The 22,210-nt window shown below is 43.6% G+C and overlaps 2 protein-coding genes across 4 annotated transcripts in view; both read left to right on the forward strand.

Moving 5' to 3' along the window:
- The first annotated feature begins 1,947 nt into the window (after nt 1-1,947).
- On the forward strand, nt 1,948-13,686 carry LOC139566452 (bile salt export pump-like). The gene is made up of 29 exons (XM_071387629.1): nt 1,948-2,256; nt 2,358-2,440; nt 2,552-2,570; nt 2,997-3,026; nt 3,105-3,156; nt 3,539-3,801; nt 4,310-4,397; nt 4,493-4,626; nt 4,915-5,086; nt 5,403-5,527; nt 5,971-6,145; nt 6,328-6,441; nt 6,564-6,674; nt 6,791-6,916; nt 7,116-7,319; nt 7,767-7,937; nt 8,187-8,388; nt 8,543-8,609; nt 8,801-8,888; nt 9,260-9,433; nt 9,522-9,626; nt 9,864-10,025; nt 10,238-10,441; nt 10,882-11,123; nt 11,308-11,464; nt 11,560-11,757; nt 11,900-12,106; nt 12,400-12,546; nt 13,028-13,686. Exons 2-29 carry the CDS (start codon nt 2,368-2,370, stop codon nt 13,226-13,228), a joined length of 4,011 nt encoding a protein of 1,336 aa, XP_071243730.1. The 5' UTR covers nt 1,948-2,256; nt 2,358-2,367; the 3' UTR covers nt 13,229-13,686.
- A 2,064-nt stretch (nt 13,687-15,750) lies between these two features.
- The window catches only part of LOC139566453 (cystein proteinase inhibitor protein salarin), a 6,721-nt gene continuing 261 nt past the window's right edge, over nt 15,751-22,210 (forward strand). Inside the window, exons 1-12 of one of the 3 annotated variants that reach the window (XM_071387633.1) lie at nt 15,751-15,798; nt 18,710-18,848; nt 19,507-19,649; nt 19,877-19,912; nt 19,999-20,056; nt 20,682-20,824; nt 20,958-21,066; nt 21,181-21,323; nt 21,450-21,476; nt 21,585-21,645; nt 21,737-21,879; nt 22,043-22,078. In XM_071387633.1, coding sequence (XP_071243734.1) covers nt 18,725-18,848; nt 19,507-19,649; nt 19,877-19,912; nt 19,999-20,056; nt 20,682-20,824; nt 20,958-21,066; nt 21,181-21,323; nt 21,450-21,476; nt 21,585-21,645; nt 21,737-21,879; nt 22,043-22,078 — 1,023 coding nt within the window. In that variant the 5' untranslated portion in view covers nt 15,751-15,798; nt 18,710-18,724. Of the gene's footprint in view, nt 15,799-17,322; nt 17,389-18,142; nt 18,272-18,709; nt 18,849-19,506; nt 19,650-19,876; nt 19,913-19,998; nt 20,057-20,681; nt 20,825-20,957; nt 21,067-21,180; nt 21,324-21,449; nt 21,477-21,584; nt 21,646-21,736; nt 21,880-22,042; nt 22,079-22,210 lie in introns of those variants that run through there. The other 2 variants (XM_071387631.1, XM_071387630.1) reach the window with 2 other exon arrangements.

Below are 22,210 nucleotides of genomic sequence, written 5' to 3' on the forward strand. Positions count from 1 at the left end.
CTATAATAAAGCCCTTTTGTGGGGAAAAACTCATTCTGATTGGCTGGGCCTGGCTCACAAGTGGGTTGGCCTATGCCCTCCCAAGCCCACCCATGGCTGCTCGCCTGCCCAGTCATGTGATATCCATAGATTAGGGCCTAATGAATTCATTTCAATTGACTGATTTCCTTATATGAACTGCAACTGAATAAAATCTCTTGTATGTTGCGTTTATATTTTGGTTCAGTATAGTTCAACTCAATACTAACTCAAGGTCATGCCTTGTATTACAATGATCACTAGATGGTGGCAAATACTTGTAGGCTATTGAAAATGGGCATTATCAGTAATAAAAATCATTTCTGCTCATCCTACAGATGTAGGTTGTTAATTTGAGGCTGTTTGCTACAGCAGGAAAAGGATCATGCAGCAACAGGAAATGTTAATTATTATGTGGATTATAATTAATGTAAATTTTTGTAGGGCTTGATACATTTTTCGTATGGGAAAATCAAGTCTGAAATTTCAAAGTGTAAATTACAATCTTCAGAAGCCTTTTTAAACTTCAATTACACTACAAGTTGTACATTTCCTGTATTGCAGGAACGTTCTCCTGCAACAGGGTGATCAAATTAAGATCCTACATCTGTACATTCATTGACCACAACCAAACCTGTATCAGTTAATTATCTATCACCTTATCTTCCACTCTAAGTTAATTTTGTATTAGGTTTTTAATTGACAGATTATGCTACATTAATTGATGAACTACTATGCCTGATCTAGGCAAGCTGTGTTAGTAGTCAGTAAACATGACTATCTGGCAATCCATTTGAATAGTCATAGTTTACAATAGAGCAGGAACAATGCTTGCAGTGGCCTGTAATGGTCTGCAATGTGAATTATCATAATGTTGCTATAATGGGCAACACTACTTACTTTGGGAGTTAATCATTACGTAACAAACTGTTCGCTTATTTGGGCATGTTTCACAAGCATATTTCCAGAACCTTTTCCTCACCTGTCAGTAGCCTTCACAAGCACTGTGTCACAGGCCTATTCACCTGCTTCCCAATTCTTCACCAATGGTGAGAGAAAACATACCATTTACAGTTGCAATTCACAAACAAAAAGGAAAATTGGTTTGAGTTAAAGTACTACTCCTTGAATAAGGTTGTGGTCTCAAATTGGAAGTATTGTTGTTTGTTAGTAATGGCTTCCCAACCTCATGAAAGCAAGTAAAAGCAACAGTGTTAAGGTAAAACATCCCAGTTAGGAGAAAACCTGTTATGACAAGACTGCTAAAATGCAAACGAAACAAATGTATGACCATCATTTCAGACAGATCATATTGGCTTGTTTAGGACTGAAGAGGACAGCAGCCCTGAGGGTGATGACCTAGAAGGTGTTTGACTTAGCTTCAACTCTTGGACAGTATCCTGTCTTCACACACTGTTTGTGTTCACATATAGACGGGTCGATAAACTGTAATATCTTTTAGAAGTCATCAATGTGATATGATGAATGTGTAATGCTGAGCCTAATCATTGATGGATGTCTTATAGATTTTGCCATGGTTTTTGATCACTTTAATAAAAATGCTAGAACAGTCCTTTAACGAAAGTAGGCCTACCTCAGATTGTGATGGTGATTGTGGCTTAATATCATTACTTGTTATGTATTCTTGAAAATGATTATCTGACGTTCTCATAACATCCATTTAGCCCTAATTTATGGTTGAATTTAAGAAAAACACATATCACCATGAGTGCAATTGCAAGTGTAAAACCCTGATATGCAAATGATTTGACCAGATTCCTTTTCATTGCAAGGAGAGCGATGTAGTAAAGGGTCTGGATTTGTTTTTGTACCATGCTCTCTCCTACTCTTTGCATAGCTGGGTCATCGCCCCCTAGGGCAGTACGAACCGACAGGACACTTACCTCTAAACACAATCGTATGACCTGAAGTTCCAGCGTGAACCTGGCTTGTGTGTCCAATAAGTACGTGGTGCAGAGGGCCTCAGCCTCTTCCAGCCCACAGTCACCCTATCAGTCTACTCTTTACCTACTATCAGTGACCACCTGCCATCTCTACAAACACACAGTGGTGGCACCAAGCTGTCAGGTGGACTCGGCAGCACGTCTTAGTACGGACTGGAGCCCATCAGTGTACTGTACAATTGGATCGACTATAATGTAAAGAAGCAGAATCCAACAAGGATTTTAGTGCAAAGAGGAGATACGTTGTTTTTCATTGGATTTGGGGAACAAGTTGGTAGGTATCTCAGTGATAATACAATACATTTCAATTGGGATGTATTTTGGCTTTGTAATTCATTTTTATTATATATTTTTCCTCTTATAAATGTATTGTAGACAGTCCAGGATGCCTGCTGGATCAGTGAAATTACACAGCATCAAAAAGCTGGGAGAAGAAAACAATGGTTTTGATGATGAAGGTACACCTGCATGAATATGATTATGTTCAATGCATGATTTTGATGTCATTGTCCTGACATAAACACTGCTTTAGAAAAGTATAATATCTCTTTATCATCTCTTTATTACAGAACCTAACGATGCATACATGTAAGTGCATCTTTCTCAGATTAAAAAAACAAACACTTGTCATGACTTATATTCTGTGTGGTTTGTGTTCTTGTTGGTAAAATTGATAAATTAAACAAAATAAGTGTATGGATGTTTTTATTGACCCTTTATTTAACTAGGCAAGTCAGTTAAGAACAAATTATTATTTACAATGACAGCCTACCCCCGGCCAAACCCGGACGATGCTGGAACAATTGTGCTCCGCCCTATGGGACTCCCAATCACAGCCGGTTGTGATACAGCCTGGAATTGAACCGGGGTCTGTAGTGACGCCTCTAGCACTGAGATGCGGTGCCTTAGACCGCTGCGCCACTCTGGAGCCCATTTCTTATCACGTTTCTCAGAATTGTGACACGGAAAAACAAGGTCACATTTAATAGCATGTTCTTTTTTTCTCCGCTGCAGGATGATGGGGAACCCGAAACAGGACACAAAGTAAGTCCATCTTCTCCCCCTACATTATTCCCCCTCATGTCCTTTAGGCTTTGACTAATTTCTCTGTGATTGTCCCAGGTCTCCAAACAAGAAGAATGAAGCTGCTATCAGGATTGGCTTCTTTCAGCTGGTAAAGTATTTTATGTGTTTCTTTTCATAGAGATGAAACAAAACAGTATCTAACTCTATGGTTCCTTCAGTGAATTCACTGTGCGGTTGTGTAGTGTAGTGTGAACGTCACATGAATACGTTTTTATTTTATCTCATGTGTGGGAGAGCTGGTTCATAACTCTTGTACATAAGAACTTTAAACCACAACTGGACTGACAATATTAAAATCTACATGGTTACAGTGGTTAAAGCATGCATATTTTGTCCAGGTAGTACACTCTGAGATGGTAGGTCAGATTATCAGAACACCTGTTGTGATGACTGACCCATTGGTTGGTTGTGTGTGTGTTTGTGTGTGTGTGTTCGGTGTGTGTGTGTTCGGTGTGTGTGTGTATTTGCAGTTCCGTTTCGCCACTTGCCGGGAGACCCTGATGATGGTGGGGGGTAGTGTGTGTGCCTTCCTCCACGGTTCCGCCCAGCCTCTCATGCTGCTGGTGTTCGGGATGCTCACCGACACCTTCATCGAGTACGACATCGAGTTACAGGAGCTCCTGGACCCCAGGAAGGAATGTATCAACAACACCATACAGTGGAAGAACCAGTCAGTATGGACAGACTGGCTGGACAGCAATAACACTGATAAGATGAAGAATTTAACTTGTGGGTAAGTCCTATTCGTTGCTGCGCACAAGAGTAGGACGTTGCTGTACATGGAATTTCTATATCAAGGATTAAGGATAGAAAAATTATTTTATTTGACAACTATAGTAGCCTACTGTCATGGGCAGGTTACACAGGGAAAATGGTCTCATTATGTATTTTAGGGTAAGGTTAGGGTCTTCTTGTTGTCTCAAGCTGTTGTCTTTTGTAATTAGTTTACAGATGTAGACTCTTAATTTGATCACACTGTTGCAGGAAAACTTTCCTGCGATGCATGACATGTAAAACCTGTAGTGTATTCAAGGTTTAATAAGGCTTCAGATGGTTGTAATTCCACTTTGAAATGTCAGACTTGATTTTCCCTTACAAAAAATGTATCAACCCCTACAAAAATGTAAATTAATTATAATCCACATAATAATTCACATTCCCTGTAGCTGAAGGATTATTTTCCTGCTTTAGCAAAAATGGCTGAAATTAAGATCCTACATCTGTATGACACTCATTTTCAGGCTTCTGGACATTGAGTATGAGATGACCAATTTTGCCTACTATTACGTTGCCATTGGATGCGCAGTTTTCTTGCTAGGATACCTTCAAGTAAGTATATAGTTTGCATCAACATACTGAGTTCAAGCAGTTTGATGACAGAGCGCTAGATCTTGATTGCTTTGAATGCCTTATTTCTATTTTAGATCTCGTTGTGGGTGACGTCTGCAGCGCGACAGATCCAGATCATCAGAAAGATGTACTTCAGGAAGGTGATGAGGATGGAGATCGGCTGGTTCGACTGCAACTCGACTGGGGAGTTAAACACACGCATGTCAGAGTAAGAGAAAAACACAGACCAAATTCCCCTGTTAGGTTTTAATAGAAAAAGTTCTGGGAACATTTGCATTTCCTATCATGTTTAGGACCAGTACAGATGTAGGATCTTAATTTGGTTATTTTGGTCCACATAATAATTCACATTTCCTGTTGCTGCAGGATTATTTTCCTGCTTTAGCAAACTGGCCCAAATTAAGATCCTACATCTGTAGTTGTTCTTGAACTTGACCTGACCTGGAAAAATGCTAATGACTCTCATGACTCTGTGGTGTGCTCCGCTATTTCACAGTGACATCAACAAGATCAATGACGCCATCGCGGATCAAGTGAGCATCTTTATCCAGCGCTTCACCACGTTCGTGTGTGGTTTTGCGATGGGCTTTGTGAAGGGATGGAAGTTAACGCTCGTCATCATCGCAGCCAGCCCTCTAATTGGAGTCGGGGCCGCCCTCATGGCTCTGGTAGGATGGTCAACGTCAATCAATGTGGTCACTTCCTGTCCCAATAAACTGAAACGGTCCCTTTCCTTCCCTCCTCTCCGTTTAACTCTGTTAGGAATGGATAGATGAAAGCAATTTACTAGTGGACACTTAGTAAAGGAGACAATGAAAGTTAAAGGCGACAAGGAAAGCTCATTTATGAGTATTAGAACTAGGCCTATGATTTACATTGTTAATTTACAATGTGTCGATTCTCATTGAGCTCCATTGAGGTGGGAGTTAGTAAGTGTACTGTACTGACAGCACCTTTCTACTTACCTCCTCTGCTCTCGTCTAGTTTGTGGCCAAGCTGACGGGTCAGGAGCTGCAGGCCTATGCGAAGGCTGGAGCCGTGGCCGACGAGGTGCTCACCTCCATCAGAACAGTGGCTGCTTTCGGAGGAGAGCTAAAGGAAGTGGAGAGGTAATATAATAACATGACTGCCCCAACAATTTCTCCTTTAGTTATTTGCTGAATTTGTAAGTGTCAATACTCGCCAGACAAATTTGATATTCTTTACCTTGATCAACCTCACTATATACTGTTTAATTCCATTAATTGTTTTCTCCTTAAGGGGCAACTAGTAGCACCACCTTACATATTATATTGCGTGCTGGGCCTCTATCCCAGTTTAAAGGGATGCTCCAGAACTTTTGTATAATTTCAGCAAGTAGTTTTGAAAGTAGTGCTCACGAGCCAAAACGGGTCCCTGTTTTTTGTGTACGACGTCATCCAATTGTGCAATTCCAATCCTGCAAAAAAAAATCACAATTGTTTGTTGGAATTCGTATGATATGTTACGATTTTGTCGTGCTTAAGATCCCGGATTGCATCTTTAACCCTCTGTCCCTTTCTCTCTCTCCCAGGTATGACAAGAATCTGATCGCAGCTCAGCGTTGGGGCATCAGGAAGGGCCTGATCATGGGCTTCTTCACAGGCTACATGTGGTTTATCATCTTCCTGTGTTACGCCCTGGCCTTCTGGTACGGATCCAGCCTAGTGGTGGACACACAGGAGTACAGCCCCGGAACACTGTTACAGGTACTATTTTGTAACCATACGGCCAACACCATGAAGGTATACTTTATAAAGAGTCCGTAAGTAGTTCAGCTATAGACTGTGAATCAAATGTATTTGATTTATGAATGAATAATAAACAGTAAGAGCTTAAAAAATAATGATCACCTCATCTGTCCTTTCCACTGTCTTGTCTGTCATCGCAGGTTTTCTTTGGGGTGCTGATAGCAGCCCTGAACTTAGGGCAGGCATCTCCATGTCTGGAGGCATTTGCTGCAGGAAGAGGAGCTGCTACCATCATCTTTGAGACCATCGACAGGGTAGGAAACTCAACATTGTTGGAGAATTTCATTGAGCATTCCATTTACTGTGTGTGCACGCTCACTTTAAACAGCCCTGGTGGTTAACACTGCCATTTGTCTGGCTGTGTCACTGTGCCTAGGAGCCAGACATCGACTGCCTCTCAGAAGCAGGGTACAAACTGGACAAGGTCAAAGGGGACATTGAGTTCCATAACGTCACCTTTCACTACCCTTCCAGACCTGAAGTCGTGGTACTGTGGCTTAGTATTTCCTATAACGACGACATGCATCTGATTATTGTATCTCAGGGCGATTGTGGAATATTTCCTTAAAGATGCAGTCTGTAATTTGCTTTGTGCCGTGTCAGATCCTGGACAAGCTGAGTGTAGCAGTGAATTCTGGCGAGACGACCGCCTTTGTGGGGCCCAGTGGAGCTGGGAAGAGTACCGCCGTGCAGCTCATCCAACGCTTCTACGACCCCAAGGAGGGCATGGTATGTTCTCTTCCCTGCCATATATTTAACATGATGTAACACATTAGTAAAATAATACTACTTCTATCAGTACAAAAGTGCACCTCCACTAAAGTGTATCACTGAGAGAGTCTTTAGAGGAAATAGTGTAGAGACATTTTAAATGTCCCATTTTTCTCCCTTCCATTCTCTCTTTCTCCTTGTTTATGCCTTGTCTCAGGTGACCTTGGATGGCCATGACATCAGAGGCCTGAACATCCAATGGCTACGTTCGTTGATGGGCATCGTGGAGCAGGAGCCTGTGTTGTTTGCCACAACCATCGCCGAGAACATCCGCTACGGTCGCCCCGGAGTCACCCTGGATGACATCATCCACGCCACCAAGGAGGCTAATGCCTACAACTTTATCATGGACCTACCACAGGTGAGGTTGACAGCATTTAGCGCGCTATACATTGAGGGCTAGTGTAACCGGTGTGAAATGGCTAGCTAGTTAGCGGGGCGAGTGCTAATAGCGTTTCAATTGGTGACGTCACTCGCTCTGAGACCTTGAAGTAGTTGTTTCACGGCTTTTATGGAGCGATAGGTAACGATGCTTCGAGGGTGTCAGTTGTTGATGTGGGCAGAGGGTCCCTGGTTCAAGCCCAGGTAAGGGCGAGGAGAGGGACGGAAGGAAAACTGTTACACTAACATGACAACAATAGTCCGATCTGGAACCCAGACTACTTATTTGTGACTTTTGTCTCCAGTGTTTTTCAAAGGCTTAAAAACTTTCAAAACATTACTGACTCAACATCTACTGTCTACTGTCTGTCTACTGTCACATGGCCTTTCAGTTCAATGACATAAAGACTTGTGATTGGTGCAACAGAAATTTGACACACTGGTGGGAGAGGGCGGAGGTCAGATGAGCGGCGGTCAGAAGCAGCGCATCGCCATCGCCCGAGCTCTGGTCAGGAACCCCCGGATCCTACTGCTGGACATGGCCACCTCCGCTCTGGACAATGAGAGTGAGGCTGTGGTACAGGAGGCTCTGGACAAAGTGAGTGATTGCGTCCCAAATAGCAACATATTCCCAAAATAAAGCAGGAAGTGACCAGGAAGTGTCTCTGCTAGGATCAATTCATTAATAATAGTAAGGATAACTCTGATGATAGATTGTGTTCGTATATCATCTTTCATACAACATGATCAGACCTAAGTACGTGACAAATGGTAGAAAAACAATTATGAAAATAACCATATTCACCGTAGCCAGGTAGGATAACGTCTCATGTTTATCTCCTATAAGGTACGCAATGGCCGCACCACCATCTCCATAGCCCATCGCCTATCCACCATTAAGAACGCGGACGTGATCGTGGGCTACGAGCATGGGCGGGCGGTGGAGAGGGGCAAGCATGATGAGCTGCTGGAGAGGAAGGGTGTTTACTTCACTCTGGTCACCCTACAAAGCCAAGGAGACAAGGCTCTCAACCAGAAGGCCAGACAGAGTAGGTCTCTATGAGATCAATGCATCCCCAAAAGTGCACACACTTTTGTCAACATAAAAAGTATTAAGAGAGAAATGAATGTGCAGGAACACCTTTAACAAAACATTTCTTATAACATTTTGTATAATAACCTCCCTCCTTTTGCCTGTGTCAGTGGCGGGCAATGACGAGCCAGAGCAGAAGAGTTTATCCAGGGCCGGGAGTTACAGAGCCAGTCTCAGGTACTGTAGAACTACATCTCTCATGATGCACTTCACATCCTTTTCACAAGGCCTCACTCATATCTGGTTACAGTGAATCCGACACACATCTGGGTGAAGCATGGCAGACATTTTGTGCCAGAATGCTGACTGATGGTGTCATTTTGCATCTCGGTAGTGAATTGACTTGGTGCTTGTCTGTTGTTGTACAGAGCCTCTATCAGGAAGAGGACCCGCTCACAGCTGTCCAACCTCATTCCAGAAGCAGAATCCTTCATATCTCAGGCAGACGCGGGCAAGGTCAGAGTGTGTGTGTGTGTGTGTGTGTGTGTGTGTGTGTGTGTGTGTGTGTGTGTGTGTGTGTGTGTGTGTGTGTGTGTGTGTGTGTGTGTGTGTGTGTGTGTGTGTGTGTGTGTGTGTGTGTGTGTGTGTGTGTGTGTGTGTGTGTGTGTGTGTGTGTGTGTGTGTGTGGTGTGTGTGTGTGGTGTGTGTGTGGTGTGTGTGTGTGTGTGTGTGTGAAGGAGGTTGGTATGGGAGTCATCAACAGAGTTAAACGGGGTTACTTGCCGCTTTCCCTTTCCAGGTAATCTACAGTTTACATGTGTGCATTTGTTATGCATGTATCCATAGTCCATACACGTGTGTGTATATATATGTCTTAATGTGTCCAGAGTGCCTTTGTGGAGGAGGAAGAGGTCGAGGAACAAGTTGAGCCTGCTCCAGTGACCAGGATCCTGAAGTACAATGCCCCTGAGTGGCCCTACATGCTGTTTGGAACCATCGGAGCAGCTGTCAACGGAGGAGTCAACCCAGTGTACTCCCTGCTCTTCAGTCAGATTCTGGCGGTAAGGTGGAGGGGTGTAGTATTGACAAGACAGTCTTCATTGAATATTGGTTCATTAGCTTAATCAGTGTATGTGTGTGTTCCTGTAGACATTCTCCATACCAGACCCAGAGGCTCAGAGGAGGGAGATCAATGGTATCTGCATGTTCTTTGTGCTGGTCGGAGTGACGTCCTTCATCACCCAGATGCTCCAAGTACATGTCCCTCCCTCCCTCCCTCCCTCCCTCCCTACCACCCTTCCTACCACCCTCCCTTCCTACCACCCTCCCTTCCTACCACCCTCCCTTCCTACCACCCTCCCATCCTTTATGTTCACCTTCCTTAATCTTCACATCAACCGAATCCATTCTCCTGCTTCTAAACTAAACTCTCTCTCTGTGTTTTTGTCATTTCCCTTAACCTGATGGTGTCGGTGTCGGTGTCTCCACCAGGGCTATGCCTTCTCTAAGTCTGGGGAGCTGCTGACAAGGCGCTTGAGGAGGATGGGTTTCCACGCCATGTTGGGTCAGGAGGTGGGCTGGTTCGATGACCACAGGAATAGCCCCGGGGCTCTGACCACACGGCTGGCCACTGACGCCTCCCAGGTCCAAGGGGTCAGTATGGACCTCATATAGTCCTCATATAGGGCAGTTACCAGACCCCAGACCAAATAGTATTAGTGTCTTTCAAATACTTGATTTAATGGAGTGCAATGGAACTAATGCAGCAGACCCAAAAGAAAACCTCACCCATCTGGCATTCTGGGTAAATAACCTATTCCGAACCCAAATTGATTGATTGATACCGCTCCCTCATCCTCTCCTAGGCCACTGGCTCTCAGATCGGCATGATCGTTAACTCTCTGACCAACATTGGCGTTGCCGTCATCATTTCCTTCTACTTCAGCTGGAAGCTCAGCCTGGTCATCCTGTGCTTCCTGCCATTCCTGGCTTTGTCTGGAGGATTCCAGGCTAAGATGCTCACTGGCTTCGCCAAGCAGGACAAACAGGCCATGGAGGATGCAGGACGGGTAGGCTACAGTACTCCACTGACTCACTGGCCAGGGCTGTTTGTAACACAGGCTGGAGTCACATGGTGCTACTGTGACTGGAAGTGAATTGTCATTAAAGCAAGGCTGTACACTAACTTCACACATTAGCTATCAATACGTTATCAACATGTTTCTCGAAAGCTTCTGTTAGGGTCATTCAAGCAAAGTCACTACCACAGAACTTCCCTTGTGTCATATTCTAAGATATTTCAGCCTGTAACTATTGTAATGTCTGTTATAGACATCAGGTGAGCGCTTCCTGAAACCTCGTCACAGTAAACCCACTGGAGAGCTTATCTTACAGTGTGGTAGAGATAATGCGTATAGTTCCTGTACTGTAGACAGTTCCTACTTCCTGTTCTAGACTTACAAGGTGGTAGTGGTGGGTGGTTGTGACATCTCTGTGGTATCTGTTGTAGATCTCTGGCGAGGCCCTGAACAACATCCGCACCATCGCGGGGCTGGGGAAGGAACAGAGATTTGTGGAGATGTACGAGGCTCACCTGGAGGCTCCGTACCAGGCCGCCAAGCAGAAGGCCAACGTGTACGGTGCCTGCTACGGCTTTGCCCAGTGTGTCATCTTCATGGCCAACAGTGCCTCCTACAGGTTTGGAGGGTACCTGGTGCGCCAGGAGGGCCTCCACTTCAGCCTGGTCTTCAGGTGAGAGAAACTGTCTGCCTGCCTGTCCGTCTGCCTGTCTGCCTGTCTGCCTGCATACCTGTCAACAATATAAACAGACCATGAAATCACATTGTCCAAGATGTATTCCACTACCTCCACCACCTTTGTTTATTTCTTTATATTAACTTGACTAAACCCCATTGTCTCTCTGTGATTGGTTCAGAGTGATCTCAGCCATAGTGACCAGTGGCACAGCACTGGGCCGAGCCTCTTCCTACACCCCAGACTACGCCAAAGCCAAGATCTCAGCTGCCCGTTTTTTCCAGCTCCTCGACCGCGTGCCAAAGATCAGCGTCTACAGCAACGAGGGGGACAAATGGGTACATGTCACCCACGCACGCACGCACACACAAACACGCACTCACTCTCTCTCTCTCGCTCACGCCCCCTCTCTCTCTCTCTCTCTCTCGTCCAGCCTGATTTCAGAGGGAACTTAGAGTTCATTGACTGTAAGTTCACGTACCCGACCCGGCCAGACATCCAGGTGCTGAACGGCCTCAACGTGTCGGTAAAGCCCGGCCAGACGCTGGCCTTCGTGGGCAGCAGCGGCTGTGGGAAGAGCACCAGCGTCCAGCTACTGGAGAGATTCTATGACCCCGACCAGGGCAAAGTGGTGAGTCCTCAGTTTCTCTCAGCAGCACGCAAAATCCCCATATATGTCTCTAGAGGTATAAAGACTGTAAGACAATGGGGGTATCCTGGGAGCTGGATTAGTTCACAGGATAGCTGACTGGATTTTCCACGTTGCATTGCAGATTATTGATGGCCATGACTCGACTCAGGTCAACGTCTCGTACCTGCGCTCCAAGATCGGTATCGTATCCCAGGAGCCCATTCTGTTTGACTGCAGCATCGGAGACAACATCAAGTACGGAGACAACCTACGCGAAGTCAGCATGAATGACATCATCTCCGCATCCAAGAAAGCCCAGCTCCACGACTTTGTCATGACACTACCTGAGGTAATGCTGCTAAGTAATGCTAAGTGTACTAACTTAAAACAACACAAAATTGCAAGTTTGTAGCACCATTAGGAAGGAAACGCCAATGATTTAGATATGTCATTTAAATCAGTTGTGGCCAGTTACTCTAACATCTTGGTTTCTATCAAAGATACCCGTACACGAAGATCCAAATACAAAGGTCCAGTTTATGTGCCAAACTTTTAGTCACAAGAACTCTGTCACAGTATACCCTGCATCTGTAGCCCTTTGTCTGACACAGTAGTCTTTAAAGTTTGAATTTCTCCCTTTAGAAATACGACACCAACGTGGGTTCCCAGGGCTCCCAGCTCTCTCGGGGACAGAAGCAGCGCATAGCAATCGCCAGGGCGATTATCCGCGACCCTAAGATCCTGCTACTGGACGAAGCCACTTCAGCCCTGGACACGGAGAGCGAGAAGGTAATGTCTCCATGACAACCGCCTGTCATCACCACAAGCAGTAGAAGAAGTCCTGAACCTGATAAGGATAGATTCAATTTATACAGATCTTTCAATTCCAAATAGCTTTAGAATTGGTACGAGGCAAGGCAAGCATGCAATTTGCCTGAGCCTTAGGTCCATTGTATGAGGCAGAGGCAGTAATCAAGTAATCATGGTGAGTCATGGGTGATTGTGAAATCAGCTCAAAGCTTTGTGTGTGTGTGTGTGTGTGTGTGTGTGTGTGTGTGTGTGTGTGTGTGTGTGTGTGTGTGTGTGTGTGTGTGTGTGTGTGTGTGTGTGTGTGTGTGTGTGTGTGTGTGTGTGTGTGTGTGTGTGTGTGTGTGCGTGCGTGCGTGCGTGCGTGCGTGCGTGCGTGCGTGCGTGCGTGCGTGCGTGCGTGCGTGCGTGCGTGCGTGCGTGCGTGCGTGCGTGCCTGCGTGCCTGCCTGCCTGCATTACAGACGGTGCAAGAGGCGCTGGATAAAGCGAGGGAGGGCCGAACCTGCATCGTCATCGCCCACCGTCTCTCCACCATCCAGAACTCTGACATCATTGCCGTTATGTCCAGGGGCTTCGTCATCGAACAGGGACCACATGACCAGCTCATGGCTCTCAAAGGGGCCTATTACAAACTTGTCACCACCGGTGCACCAATCAGCTAACTCCTCAGGGTTATAGGAGCCAAACCAGGAAATGCCTGTTCAGGTCATCACACCAGGTCATATAGTATTTATTCTGCAGAAGGAATCCTGTTAACCGTCACACATTCTTTAGTTTTAATTGGTCATGCTGTGTATTCATTTGTTGTCATTACATTTAAACAGAACTATGGCTGGTATGCATTCATTACTTGTATATACTGTGGTGTACAAAATGAAGGATTAGTTCAATTACTTTGTTGAGTACATGTATTCAAGGTGGGCTTTCAGGTGTTCATAATTATGCTCTATTAATTGTCTTACATTGACACAGGTCAGTGTTAAGTATGAGACATACTGTAGGTCTGAGTGGCTACCTTTTATATTAGAATTTTTACTTTTTGTAATTAACTGTATTGCATAAGAATACATTGAATCCTTATATCTACATTGAGGGTATAAAGTAACTGTTTACGATTGTCTATCGTTTGTGCTGTGCTTACCATTATACATTTATGATTTTAAAATGTTTTGGATTTTAAATTGAACCTTTATTCTTTGAACCAAATATGGTGCATTTAAATTGCCTGCAGACGATAATATATTCTACAACAGTTGATTTTCCTTAGTCAAAGGTTAAGATAACAGATTCATTGAAGAGCCTGGGACAGACTAGTACTACAGACTAGTACTACAGTATTCTCTACATCAGGTCTTGTTGATGCTTCCATGACTGAAACTGTGACACACTGACCTGAGACCAGGATGAGTTATGATGGATGGATGATGCATCCATCCATCAGCGGTAATGTGTGATCACACCGCTCTGACCTTATGGAATGGAGTCTTCATCAGTGCATCCCAGATTCCCAGCACCCAGACATGGGTGAATTAGTATGCCGGTGAAGCAATATAATCTTTCCTGGCTCTCTGCTCACAATCCGTCCGCTTAGAGGACACTGTTTTACTTTGTGCCATGTAGCGTCAATACAATATTGATTGATACCGGCACGCCTTAGACAGGTCCTGGAATCAAGCGTGGTGGTGAGTGTCTGGGTCTCTGTTGACTTAGTGGGTGAGAAGTAGGGCTAACGTGCTCTAAAGTATTGCCCAGTGCGGAAGGACTGAGTTTGAGCCGCGTGTGTGTTTTCAATCTCAGGTCATCGACCTCCACGATGTTATCCACTCGTAAAGATGAGTCATCGACCTCCACGATGTTATCCACTCGTAAAGATGAGTCATCAACCTCCACAATGTTATCCACTCGTAAAGATGAGTCATCAAACTCCACGATGTTATCCACTCGTAAAGACGAGTCATCAAACTCCACGATGTTATCCACTCGTAAAGATGAGTCATCAACGTCCACAATGTTATCCACTCGTAAAGATGAGTCATCAAACTCCACGATGTTATCCACTCGTAAAGACGAGTCATCAAACTCGTCATCAAACATCAAAAGTCCTATACTGTCGCTGTCCTACTAGTCCTATACTGTCTCTCCTACTAGTCCTATACTGTCTCTCCTACTAGTCCTATACTGTCTCTGTCCTACTAGTCCTATACTGTCGCTGTCCTACTAGTCCTATACTGTCTCTGTCCTACTAGTCCTATACTGTCGCTGTCCTACTAGTCCTATACTGTCTCTGTCCTACTAGTCCTATACTGTCTCTGTCCTACTAGTCCTATACTGTCTCTGTCCTACTAGTCCTATACTGTCGCTGTCCTACTAGTCCTATACTGTCTCTGTATTACTAGTCCTATACTGTCTCTCCTACTCTGCCTCTCCATCTGCCTCAGCCTCCACCCTGGTGAAAAGTCAAGCCTCAGAAGATTTAACACACTTACCATGTCATTACTACCTACTGGGTGGCTGGTAGCATAGCGGTTAAGGCACTGGGCCAATAACCGTAAGGAACCTAGTTTGAATAAAGGTGAAAAAGCTGTTGACGTGCCCCTTAAGCAAGGCACTCAACCCTAATTGCTCCGGGGTCGCCGTTGATAATGGCAGACCCTGTCTCAGGGAGAGCAGGATATGAGGAAAACACATTTCCAATTCACACATGCGTATTTGTACATGTATGAAATAGGACAAGCACCCACCAAGTTATTGTTATTACCTACTGGGGGGTTGAACAGTAAATAAGTTTGTATTAAACAGCGACAGTAAATGTGATTTAGAGACCACTGTATTTCTAATGCTCCATCATCCATCGGTGACCAAAGTGGCCTCAATGAGAACGAGGAATGGGGGTCCAACTAATTCAAAGATGATAGGTAGGCCTGCTCCAAAATGGCCTTGTCAGAGATTGAAGTTGCTTTGGTATTGAATTAGATGCATTTAAAAAGAATCTAAGACCATGTCCACGGTTGGAATTGGTTGGAGATGGAATTTGATTCACTTGGGAGTGCATTACATGAAACTTTAGTGGTAAACTCAGTGGCATTAGTTGACCACTTGGTGGCATTGTATCCTATTCTCTTCATAAGTATTATAGTGAACTGAAGTGGTAATATAATAACAGAGTGTAGACCATGAGTAGAAGCACGGTAGAACATGTACTATATGCAGGATGGAGTACTGAACTGCGGAGGTAAGATACCCTGCTGAATTCTAACTGTTGTGTTGTCATGAACTAATAGAGTGCCATTTGGGTAGAGTAATTTGGTTACATTTTTTAAATTTAAAATTCAACATTCTGTCAACTTCATTAAAAAAACATTTCCCATTTCAAGACGTTAAATTCAGAAAAAGACTATAGTGAAACAGATCACCTGCTTTGACACTATGATTTTACTATTTGACGTTCAATGTTTCTTTAAAAAAATACATTTAAAAAGGAATAGTTTCACCGTTGTTAAAGGAGAGTCCAGTTCACATAACAGGGTTGACCTTAAAATGTAAATCACGTTAAATAAATTATAATCTTCAGAAATGACTTTGTCAAAGCAAGAAAAGGCTTTACAAAAAAAAATTTAATAATAAGATAATAATATTTGGGCTTCACAATGAGGTGAAAAGTTGGGGAAATGTTTGGGTTAAGCGGATTATAACTTCCTAGAAGTCAGAAATACAGGAAGGATGTGTCAAAATGCTGATTTGGGCCTAACCCTTGTCGTGGAAATTCTACTCCATGTGGTGGAAATTACCACTAGGGACACTCGAAGTCTATCTTAAATGAATCATTGTTTATTAACAATCACCTGGAGAGGTTCCAAGCAACTCAATGCACCATGTACACATGTTGATCAGGAGCTCCAACTGGGAAGTCCCGTTAATAATGTATGATGAATAAGCTAAATCATGCAAACATGATCTATCTGCAGTATATAAGAGAACTAACGGATAACGTTTGGTTCATTCATGTCACCAACCAATACTGGTTCATGCATGTGGCAGACCAATACCTCACAAGGCTTCTTCTCTCCAAGCGGAGACCTTGAAACTGAGATATCTTTCATTCTCAAAACAAGGTCTGGGCGTACTGCCAAATTGCAGATGCTGATAGTGAGGATTTGTTCAATCAGTCACTTGCATGAACACAGAAATTGGCTATTAGAACAGCACATGAATAGAACACAGAAATTAGTTATTAGGAAAGCACAAACATTAAAATTCCATCACACCTTATTAAATCAGATTTATTTAATTTTTCATGTGGTCTATATTAAAGGGCATTTCATTTAATATAACAGGCTTTTAAAATTCAATATTGGTGCACCATTTCAACTTAAAATATCAAAATGCAGCCTCCCGGGTGGCGCAGTGGTCTAAGGCACTGACCCGCAGTGCTAGCTGTTGCACCAGAGATTGTGGGTTTGAGCCCAGGCTCTGCCTCTCTGCCGCGACCGGGAGGCTCATGGGGCGACGCACAATTGGCCTAGCGTCGTCCGGGTTAGGGAGGGTTTGGCCGGCAGGGATATCCTTGTCTCATCGAGAACTAGCGACTCCTGTGGCGCATTGCAGACCAGGTGTTTCCTCCGACACATTGGTGCGGCTGGCTTCCGGGTTGGATGTGCATTGTGTCATTGTGTCAAGAAGCAGTGTGGCTTGGTTGGGTTGCGTTTCGGAGGACGCATGGCTCTCGACCTTTGCCTCTCCCGAGTCCGTACGGGAGTTGCAGCGATGAGACAAGACAGGAACTACTACCAATTGGATACCATGAAATTGGGCAGAAAAAGCGGTAAAAAAAAAAAATATATAAAATACAAAAATATCAAAATGCACTATTTGTGGAACAACCCAAATAATGTGGACTATGCAATGAGCATGGAGTGGATTGTGAAATAGGCTAGTTGTTGTTTATAACATGCTGTACACTGCAATAATCAGTGACATCTGTTAAAAGCCCTGTTTATACCTTGTGCTAATGTGTCCTGATCGTGCCCACATTTCCAGAAATGTGACTACACATGGTATTAAAATGTATATGTTATCCCTTCCTGGCGGTGGCCAGGAAGATCTGATCACAATGTGTCTTTTAATCGTCTACACCTGTCTAAAAATGTGGGCACAATCAGAATATGGACAAGATCAGGATAAAGCACACAAGTTAGAACCAGGTATAAACAGGGCTTTAGATGGCCCTCAGGATCCAGATGTATCCAGATTTAGCAAGTCTCCTTATAGTATATAAATTGTATGCCAAATTTATGATATTAATTATAAATATGTACATTTCATGTCACTATCCTAGTTGCTGTCCAAGTTACTTTTAGTATTGGAAGTCGCAGATTTTTAAAGGAATCCAACTGCCGTGAGTTATTGTAGCTGTGCTTTTGCTTGACCCCTTTTTGAACAGAGAAACTGTAAAGTGATGAGGAATTAACCTACCAGGTGACTTCGAATCAAGATGAGGTTAGATTAGGAAACGTAGGGTTCATTTTACTTCTCAGAAAGGCTGTTTTGAAAGTGATTGTGAAAGACAGCATTGTGTGCTTGTGCAATGTGATTTTGAAAGAGGTACAGAGTTCATCTGTTTTGCTTGTCTACTGTGTCACTGGTGGCTATAAAGTGGCAGTGTGCAGTGGTACAACGCACTGTGAGTCTACGATCACAGGGAGAAGGTACAGTTAAACATCGCTGTTGTGTGTGTGTGTGTGTGTGTGTGTGTGTGTATGTGTGTGTGTGTGTGTGTGTGTGTGTGTGTGTGTGTGTGTGTGTGTGTGTTGTTTTGCTGAACCAATGGGAACTTTGAACTGTTTGCACACCTTCCGTATGGGGATGTCATGACTAACTGGGGACAAAACCTTGGTCCCCACAAGGCTGACCGTATGTGTGTGTGTGTGTGTGTGTGTGTGTGTGTGTGTGTGTGTGTGTGTGTGTGTGTGTGTGTGTGTGCGTGCGTGCGTGCGTGCGTGCGTGCGTGCGTGCGTGCGTGCGCGTGTGCGGTTTGGGGGAGAAGTCAGAGAATGTGGATAAGCCTTTGAGTGTATCAATATCAATATGGCCTATTTGAGTATATTGAGCTGGACCCAGATCTTTCCATGTGTTTTCTACCTTAGCCGCTCATCTCTAGAATGAAGTCTCTCGTGCTCCTGCTATTGGTGGCTGTTACTGTATCATCTGTGGTGTCTAAACCCCTTCCTGAAGACTCTGAAGCAGAGGTTCACAAGGAGTTTGAGACATGGAAAGTTAAATATGGTAAAACTGGTTCAGTACTAATATTTCACCAATGGATATTTACACTGGGTATACAAAACATTAAGAATGCCTTCTCTTTCCATGACATAGACTGGCCAGGTGAATCCAGGTGAAAGCTGTGATCCCTTATTGAACCATTCATTGTTAAATCAACTTCAATCAGTGTAGATAAAGGGGAGAAGACAGGTTAAAGAAGGATTTTTAAGTCTTGAGACAATTGAGACATAGATTCTGTTTGTGTACAATTCAGAGGGTGAATGGGCAAGACAAAATATTTAAATGCCTTTGAACAGGGTATGGTAGTAGGTGCCTGGTGCACTGGTTTGTGTCAAGAACTGCACCGCTGCTGGGTTTTTCACTCTCAACAGTTTCCCGTGTGTATCAAGAATGGTCCCCCACCCAGAGGACATCCAGGCAACTTCACAAAGGTGGGAAGCATTGGCATCAACATGGGCCAGCATCCCTGTGGAACACTTTCGACAACTTGTAGAGTCCATGCCTCGATGAATTGAGGCTGTTCTGAGGGCAAGAGAGGGAGGGCAACTCAGTACTTGGAAGGTGTTCCTAATGTTTGGTATACTCAGTGTATAATTGTATTGACAATGAATTAGTCGTCAAAATGTCAACACAGAAAGATACATTTAGAGTACATTTGCAGGGAAGAGCTATCCGTCTACCGAGGAGGAAGCCAAACGTAAGGAGATGTGGTTAGCGACGAGGAAGAGGGTGATGGAACACAATACGAGAGCAGGAAATGGATTAGAGAGCTACACCATGGCGGTCAATCACTTTGCTGACCTGGTACGGTTCAATATTTACTGGTAAATTATTCACTTTCAATTTAGTTAGTTAGTTTAGAAATTCTAGCTCAGCCACTGGCTTTACAATAACATTCCAAATCCGTCTTAGGCCCATAGTTTTAGTTTAAATGATTTATTTATATTATAGTTAGTTACTACTGTGATATTTTCTTAGCAGCCCTGTTGAGTCTCTTTGTTGAGTCTCTGTGTCTTTGCTTCCTCTCACAGACTACTGAGGAGGTTCCTAAAGGACTTTTGCCCATGGTAAAGTGCCACAGTCTTTACAACGCATTTCCCTATATGGTTAATCATAATAATAGTATGATGAAGAACTCTGTCTTGTGTCTCAGCCTCGACCTGAGGAAGAAGAGGTGGACAAAGAGTTTGAGATGTGGAAAACTGTCAATGGTAAAACTGGTTTAATACTAACTGAATGCAAAGGAGGTTGGTGGCACCTTAATTGGGGAGGACGGGCTCGTGGTAATGACTGGAGCAGAATGAGTGGAATGGTATCAAACACATGGTTTCCAGGTGTTTGATGCCATTCCATTTGCACCATTCCGGCCATTATTACTAGCCTCCTGTGACTGAATGAGGCTTTATTTTAAGGCAGTGGCCGTGTCCGAATACCCATAATAACGTACTACATAATTAAACTGCATACTCATTTCGGCGTTTGATCTAGTGGAATTCACTTGTTTCTTCCGATTCACGTATTTGACAACAGCTGGTAATCAGATAAATTGTTGCGCTGTACCAAAATGAATGAATGGTGGGAATCAACGCAATTGTGCATTAGATTACATATTCAAAGTACTTTTTTCCCCGAAATGTCACATACCATAAAACTGTATTTTTTCGCATGCTATTTAGTACGCTAGTATGGGTATTCGGAGACGGCTACTGTTTCCACTGGTAGTAGTACAATGGCCCCTAAATAATTAAAGGGAAATAAGCTTTAAAATAAAGTGCAGCGTTAGCCTAGCATTGGTGAATGCAGATGCTAATATTTACTAAATGGACATGTTCGTAGGTAAGACCTATAACTCCACCGAGGAGGAAGCTAGGCGTAAGGAGATCTGGTTAGCTACCAGGGCAAGAGTGATGGAACACAACAAGAGAGCAGAGAATGGCTCAGAGAGCTTCACCATGGGGATTAATTACTTCTCTGACATGGTAAGGTGGTACCATTTATTTATTGTCAAATAATTATCAAATTGATTAAAGTCTTTTGAATATTCTGCTACAAACAGCTTGTCTAACATTTTATTGTCTTATTTTTGAGTCTCTGTCTTTTTTACACCCACAGACTTTTGAGGAGGTTCCTAAAGGACGACTTATGGTTGTGTTTCCCACTCGAGATGGAGGGGAGGAAGCAGAGGTGGATAAAGAGTTTGAAATGTGGAAGGTTCAACATGGTAAAACGGGTTCAATACTCATTGAAAGAAACAAAAATAGTCAACAGTGATGGTTGACTACAACAGTTTAAACAATACAGACGTTATGTCTCAATGTTATCTGACCATTTGCAGGGAAGAGCTATGGTTCCACCGAGGAGGAAGCCAAGCGTAAGGAGATCTGGTTAGCTACTAGGACGAGAGTGATGGAACACAACAAGCGGGCAGAGACTGGCTTGGAGAGCTTCACCATGGGGATGAATCATCTTTCTGACAAGGTATGATCACTGTCAGGGAGAGGCCTACTATATAAAACAGTTAAACTTGGAGGTTGCTAACTTGGTTACTGATGATACTTTTCTCATAGGCTTTCTTAATACTATGCATGTTGCTTCCTTTCACAGACTACTGCGGAGGTTACAGGACAAAGGGTAGGGTCACGCACTTACTGCAATGCACTGCACTTATAAGGTTAATGAAAATATGAATCAATCATTTGTGGTGGTAATTGTATGATCAAGACCTCTCTTATTCCTTAGCTTCAAGATAGGGAGGAAGCAGAGGTGCACAAGGAGTTTGAAACATGGAAAGTTAAATATGGTAAAACTGGTTCAACAATAACTGAAATAGATATTTCCCGTATACATAAAGTCAAATTCATTAAACAAGTTGACGTTTTTCATGCTTGCAGGAAAGACCTATCCGTCCACCGAGGAGGAAGCTAAGCGCAAGGAGATCTGGCTAGCTACTAGGAAGATGGTGACGGAACACAACAAGAGAGCAGAGAATGGCCAGGAGAGCTTCACCATGGCAGTCAATCACTTTGCTGACTTGGTATGGTGTTATTATTAATAGTGAAATTAATTCATATTAGTCTGAAAGAAATCCGGGTTGTTATTTCTAGTTATACATTATATTACTATGTTGATATAAGTTATAAGTTGATATAAGATTTCTCAAACAAGTCTAAAGTTGTTTGTCGCCTTTTTGCTTCCAGACTACTGAGGAGGTTCCTAAAGGGCTTCTTCCCATGGTAAGGTACCAGCATTTCAAAATGTCATGTGTTTAATGCTACAATGTAATTTAACTGAATTTACAGTGATGTAAAGTTTGTGTTAACTCCCGTTTCTCTTTCCCATTCATCCTCCTGCCCCTGACCACTCTT

Source organism: Salvelinus alpinus, chromosome 38 (genome assembly GCF_045679555.1).
Source record: "Salvelinus alpinus chromosome 38, SLU_Salpinus.1, whole genome shotgun sequence".
Classification (NCBI taxonomy): Eukaryota; Metazoa; Chordata; class Actinopteri; order Salmoniformes; family Salmonidae; genus Salvelinus; species Salvelinus alpinus.

Coding starts and splice junctions, on each gene's coding strand:
- LOC139566452 (XM_071387629.1), top strand. CDS start 2,368: ATGCCTGCTGGATCAGTGAAATTACACAGCATCAAAAAGCTGGGAGAA. Junction 5,087..5,402: donor GGGCCGCCCTCATGGCTCTG/GTAGGATGGTCA, acceptor GCTCTCGTCTAG/TTTGTGGCCAAGCTGACGGG. Junction 11,465..11,559: donor GCAACGAGGGGGACAAATGG/GTACATGTCACC, acceptor TCTCTCGTCCAG/CCTGATTTCAGAGGGAACTT.